The following is a 6,000-nucleotide window of genomic DNA, read 5'->3' as shown; positions in this document are numbered from 1 at the left end:
GTTTTTTTTATATATTTTATTCATGGCAAAACTTGAATTGTTTACCTTATGATTATTAGCTATAATTTAATGGGGAAAAATCCATACATGTCAGTTTACAATTATATTTCTGCTGCAAATTAAGTAAACTGAATTCCATTTTTCCCTGTTCATAATAATTAAGCACAAGAGGAGGTCATGTGCTACAAATTGTCTCATTAGGCTCTAAATTGGCATTAATAATTATGCAAATTACCATACAATGTGTGGCGCCCCCTCCATTCTTTAGTGCCATGAGCAGGCAACTCCAGCAATGCATTATAATCTATCTTTATCTACTTTATGCATAACAGTCTAATATTGTCATTGCTGCTCTATCAAGTTAAATGTGTGGCACAGCCACCCATGTTTATCTGAAATTGTGGGCTAATTATAGAGATGGGAGATGTTTTCTTTTATCTGAGAAATTGCTAAACAAGACTTTATTACAATAGAAGTGGCAGAAGTCAAGGTTCTTATAGTTTTGGGGAGTTGAAATACTCTGCTTTGTATTTGCTTTTTTCAGCAGCAACATATTTTTCTTTCATCAAAAAAAGTTTTTATGAACTGCTTAATTAATCTTTAAATGCTTTGAAGAAAAAGCACAGTAGACAGGCTACAGTAAGTATTATTATTAACTTAGAGGCTCAAGCCTGCTGTGAGGTTTTTTTTTTAGTATAAAGCTTCTTTTGACAATCCAGTTCCAATTACTGCTTTTGCTTCTTGTTTTCTATTGTCATGAAACAAAAAAAAATAAAAATAAGATTGTACATTATCTCATGCCAAAACTGCGCTTTGAGTCTCCCATTACTATATTTTGTTTCCCACAGTCCCCAAATCTGTCTTGTAGTGTAATCAGTCCCTATTTTCCATTTCAGTTGTGTTTGTTTGTACAAGCAATATGTAAGCCTGTAGCTTAAAGATTTTTTGTGCAGTGATTCTGTTCTTAACACTGTGACAAAAAAAGTGCCAAACGCTTGCGGATTGTTTTCTGTGCACTGGTTTCACCTTTCTCCCCTAATTTCCATTAGGTTCTGAGCTTATGCCCAAAGCCCTCTCCACCAGGATAGTGGGAGGCATTTGGTGGTTTTTCACACTTATCATCATTTCCTCGTACACTGCTAACCTAGCCGCCTTTCTGACAGTGGAGCGCATGGAATCTCCCATTGATTCAGCTGATGATTTAGCCAAGCAGACAAAGATAGAGTATGGTGCAGTGGAAGATGGAGCAACCATGACTTTCTTCAAGGTAGGCCCTTTATGTTCTGATTGGAAAAAATGCTGAAACATGATTCTGAAAGCAAAAAGATCTTGAATTAAGCCTGCTGAGCAGAGATATAATATGTGAGATGATTCCCACTGCAATCGAACCCATTTAGAAAAATTACATTTTTGTGTGTTTGCAAGAGAGCAAAAGAAACATCTTGTTCATACATAAACTTTCTCATGAAAGTAAAAAAGGAAGTTTCCATTTCTTGAAATTTTCTCCTGAAAATAAAAAAGCAGGGCTTTGGATCCACTTAGATATTTCTGAGGATTTTTCCTCAGAATGCTGAGTGCATTGTAATGGAGTAAGTCAAGAATACTGACGTGAGGAGAATCGCTCAGGCGAATCTCCCATTGCTGGATCTGAGTGTGAGTTTTGCTTGAATAGGGATTTCACGATCAGGTCAATAATTTTATCAGAGTTAATTATGTATCTATCTGTCTAACTTCAGATATCTAGATGCTGATACTGCAGTCTTCACTGTTGCAGCTGGACTGGGCAAATCGTATGGACATTGCATTTCTGAGAACCTTTCAAATTGAATTTTGACTAGCTCAGATTCATATAACATCTCCCTGCCCTCTGCCTTGTGACTAGGGTGATTCAACAGACAATATAATGTGCTAATTTTTAGCTACATTGAAGCCTGATTAGAGATAGAAGAAATGCCGCTTCTCCCGCTCCACCAATTAACTAGGTTGGCACAAATTAGCATTAAGTACATATCGTGGCCCTTCAGATTTGACAGCACAAGAGGTTCCTATGGCTCCCCAGTGCAGGGACATACTCCAGACCTGGAAAATGCATCATATCTGGAGTTCCTTAGCTAGCATAATTATCACTTAACAGCCATTACATACTACTATAACATAGAAAAGCCCTGAGGCTTTCTTGTGTTACACTAAGACTGAGGGTGTGGCCAGAGATCTGGGCAGTGCCAAGGGTGAGTTAAAGGCACCTTTACATCCCTTTACTCAGCTGCATAGAGTAAAAGTTTCACCATTTATTCAGCTGAAAGAGCTAAGAAATCATTATCTAATCTTATGGTAGTGATACGTATATAAGTAAGTACAGTAAAAGATTTTTTTACTTTGGGCAGCTCACCGCAAGCGGTGACCTGTCCCTGCTGCTCCTAGGCATAGGCGCGGTTAGGTGGCTCTGCATGCTGCCTCCACCCTGCCCCAAGCGCTGGCTCTGCAGCTCCCATTGACCGCGAACCATGACCAATGGGAACTGTGGGGAGGGTGCCTGCGGGCAGAGGCAGCACACATGCCAGATAAAAAAGCTTTTACTGTACATACTTTCTGTATTCTCACATTCAACTTTCACCTGGAAAATAAGAATTGATTAAATTTCAGTGACTGAGGACTTTGTAAGCTTGTTATCTCAGAGGCTGGGTTAGGAAGGTTCAGAATAGTTTCCACTGAGATTTTTTTTTTCAAAAGGATCTGAGGAAAAAGTGGGAGTGTGCTAATAAAGTTTGTGGATGACAGAAAGCTGGGAGGTATTGCCAATTGCCAGAGAAGGACGGAGTTATCGAACAGGAAGATCTGGATGACCTTGTAAACTGGAGTAATAGTAATAGGATGAAATTTAATAGTGAAAAGTGCAAGGTCATGTATTTAGGGATTAATAACAAGAATTTTTATTATAAGCTAGGGACGCATCAGTTGGAAGTAACAGAGGAGAAGAAGGACCTCGGAGTATTGGTTGATCACAGGATGACTATGAGCCACCAATGTGGTATGGCCGTGAAAAAAGCTAATGTGGTCTTGGGATGCATTAGGCGAGGTATTTCCAGTGCAGTGAGAAGAAGGTGTTAGTACCATTATACATGGCACTGGGAAGACCTCATTTGGGATACTGTGTGCAGTTCTGGTCTCCCACGTTTAAGAAGGATGAATTCAAACTGGCACAGGTACAAAGAAGGGCTACTAGGTTGATCCGAGGAATGGAAAACCTGTCTTATGAAAGGATACTCAAAGAGCTTGGCTTGTTTAGCCTAACCAAAAGAAGGCTGAGGGGAGATATGATTGCTCTCTATAAATATATTAGAGGGATAAATACCAGGGAGGGAGAAGAATTATTTAGCTCATTACCAATGTGGACACAAGAACAAATGGATATAAACTGGCCATCAGGAAGTTTAGACTTGAAATTAGATGAAGGTTTCTCATCATCAGAGGAGTGAAGTTCTGGAACAGCCTTCCAAGGGGAGCAGTGGGGGCAAAAGACATATCTGGCTTCCAGACTAATCTTGATAAGTTTATGGAGTGGATGGTATGATGGGATAGCCTAATTTTGACAATTAATTGATCTTTCATTATTAGTGTTAAATATGCCGAATGGCCTGTGATGGCATGTTAGATGGAGTGGGATCTGAATTACTACAGAGAATTCTTTCTTGGGTGTCTGGCTGGTGAGTCTTGCCCACATGCTCAGGGTTTAGCTGATCACCAGATTTGGGGTTGGGAAGGAATTTTCTTCCAGGGCAGATTGGCAGAGGCCCTGGGGGTTTTTCGCCTTCCTCTTCAGCGTGGGGCGCGGATCACTTGCTGGAGGATTCTCTGTACCTTGAAGTCTTTAAACCATGATTTGAGGACTTCAGTAGCTCAGACATAGGTTAGGGGTTTGTTACAGGAGTGGGTGGGTGAGATTCCGTGGCCTGTGATGTGCAGGAGGTCAGACTAGACGATCATAATGGTCCCTTCTGACCTAAAAATCTATGATTCTATGAAATTGATGGAAGTAACTAATCCATTAGAACTTCTTTTATGACAGGAAATATGTGTAGCAATCCAATAAAACAACATTCAGAAAAAGTTTAAAAACTGAGATTTTTAAAGTACCAACATGATTAAAGTCCCAGGACATAAAGATGACACAAGGTATTTATTGTATTACCAGAAAACACTACCGGACTTCAATGTCTTTTTTGTTTGGCAGAAGACTTTGATCTTATACTCCTCAGATTGGAAGGCTAGACTCTAAAATATTGACAGGTTTCAGAGCAGCAGCCGTGTTAGTCTGTATCTGCAAAAAGAACAGGAGTACTTGTGGCGAAGAAGTGGGCAGTAGCCCACGAAAGCTTATGCTCTAATAAATTTGTTAGTCTCTAAGGTGCCACAAGTACTCCTGTGCTTTTTTCTAAAACATTAGGAGACAGTTTTTACCTAGCAGTATCTTTGACTCCAGTTGCCAGCATCGTTTTTCTCTGTCCTTAACTTTTTTCTTTATTTAAAAAAATTCTCCATGACACCTTCCTTTCTTCTCTAGACACTATTTCTCCTTCTTGCTTTTTTGTTTCCTCCTATCTCTTCTCTGCATATTTTCCCCAATATATACTGCTCTTATACACACTATCTTTCTCATCTTCTCTTGTGCTTCTGTGTGTTGTTCCTCTGTTTGAATATGTATCCTGTTTTGTTTCTGATCCTTCTCACATTCCTTCCTTTATTTCTTTGTGTCTGCCGCTATGTTGCCTCCAAGAACAGAACATTTACAGTCAGTAGAGCAATGACTGCATCTCTTGCATGGAAATGCATTCCCTTCAGTGGCACATAGAAGTTTGAAATATACTAGACTTGACTGCACACAACAGAAACATAGCATCAGAAAGCACAATTTTGTAGTGTTTCTAGTACATTTTTATTGAATTCACCACTTCAGCAAGGGTGAACAAGGAAAGTGAAGTCAGAGCACAGGACTCAGTTGTTAAATTTAGGGTAAAAATCTGCTCTCAATTACACTGTTGTAAATACATTTATTGGAGTCAATGTGGATTTACAACATTGTATCTAAAGTGGTGCTTAGTTTGTGCGAGGGCTTGATAGGGCTGAGACCTAGCAACTTTAGGCTTGGCAGTTCATAGCCCCGGCACCTCTGGGGTTGCTGCATCAATTATGAAAGTACAAAAATTATGTGAGCCTTGCACCTCTTTCATTACAAATTAAGCACTGATCTAAAGGCAAAGTATTTTGCAGTGAATATACGTGTAGAACCCAGTGACTCTGTTGAGAGCATCAGTCAAACTCTTCCTAACATTTTTGTGATCATTTGTTGCTGTTTTATCTAAATATTATCAGTTAATTAGTATCATGTTATACGTGGTACTGAAGAGCTAAGCTTAAAAGCAGTTTAAGAATTCACACAGTTTGGTTACTTGAAGCTGAAAGACTTATGAAAGGAAAGGAGCTTAGAAAGCAGGGTATAGTTTTAAATACACAGCATTAGAATTGCCCATTGATGTTGCACTAGTACTACCAATAGAGGAAATATGGAGCTCAGCTGGAAGGGATAAATGAAAACTCTCAATCTCCACAATTGATTAACCCAATATCCATTAGTCTCTTCCTTGTGGAAGTAAGAGTTTCCTTGATACATGTGCTGATGGTTGCAGTTGAGTATATAAGGAAGAAATTTTAGTACTCAGATGTATGTGGCATAAAAAACAAAATCTAACACTGGACTACATTCTTTCCCACTTACACCAACAGAACCTCCTTGACAAACCTGATGGTTGACTAGATGGAAATGATCATAATCTAATTTCATTCATTTTGAGCTAACAGAATATAGTTCCATATGGTAGAATATATATATATACTTGTTGATCTGTGAGGATGGGCCAGCTGCCAAAGGTTGCCGATCCCTGTCTTACACTGATTGTGAAATGGTTTCTATACCATCAGTAACTAGAGAGGATGTTAAACAGA

The 6,000-nt window shown here is 39.1% G+C and overlaps 1 protein-coding gene across 7 annotated transcripts in view; it reads left to right on the top strand.

The window, feature by feature from the left end:
* Positions 1-6,000, top strand: part of GRIK2 (glutamate ionotropic receptor kainate type subunit 2) — a 581,178-nt gene that overhangs the window by 450,985 nt on the left and 124,193 nt on the right. For 6 of the 7 annotated variants that reach the window (XM_034765974.1, XM_034765977.1, XM_034765972.1 and 3 more), the window contains one exon: positions 1,050-1,267. In XM_034765974.1, the coding sequence (XP_034621865.1) occupies positions 1,050-1,267 (218 nt within the window). Of the gene's footprint in view, positions 1-1,049; positions 1,268-6,000 lie in introns of those variants that run through there. The other variant, XM_034765978.1, reaches the window with a different exon arrangement.

This window comes from Trachemys scripta, chromosome 3 (genome assembly GCF_013100865.1).
Source record: "Trachemys scripta elegans isolate TJP31775 chromosome 3, CAS_Tse_1.0, whole genome shotgun sequence".
NCBI classification, from domain to species: Eukaryota; Metazoa; Chordata; order Testudines; family Emydidae; genus Trachemys; species Trachemys scripta.
Note: the sequence above shows the minus strand (reverse complement) of the source record. Positions and strands in the feature narration are given on the sequence as shown.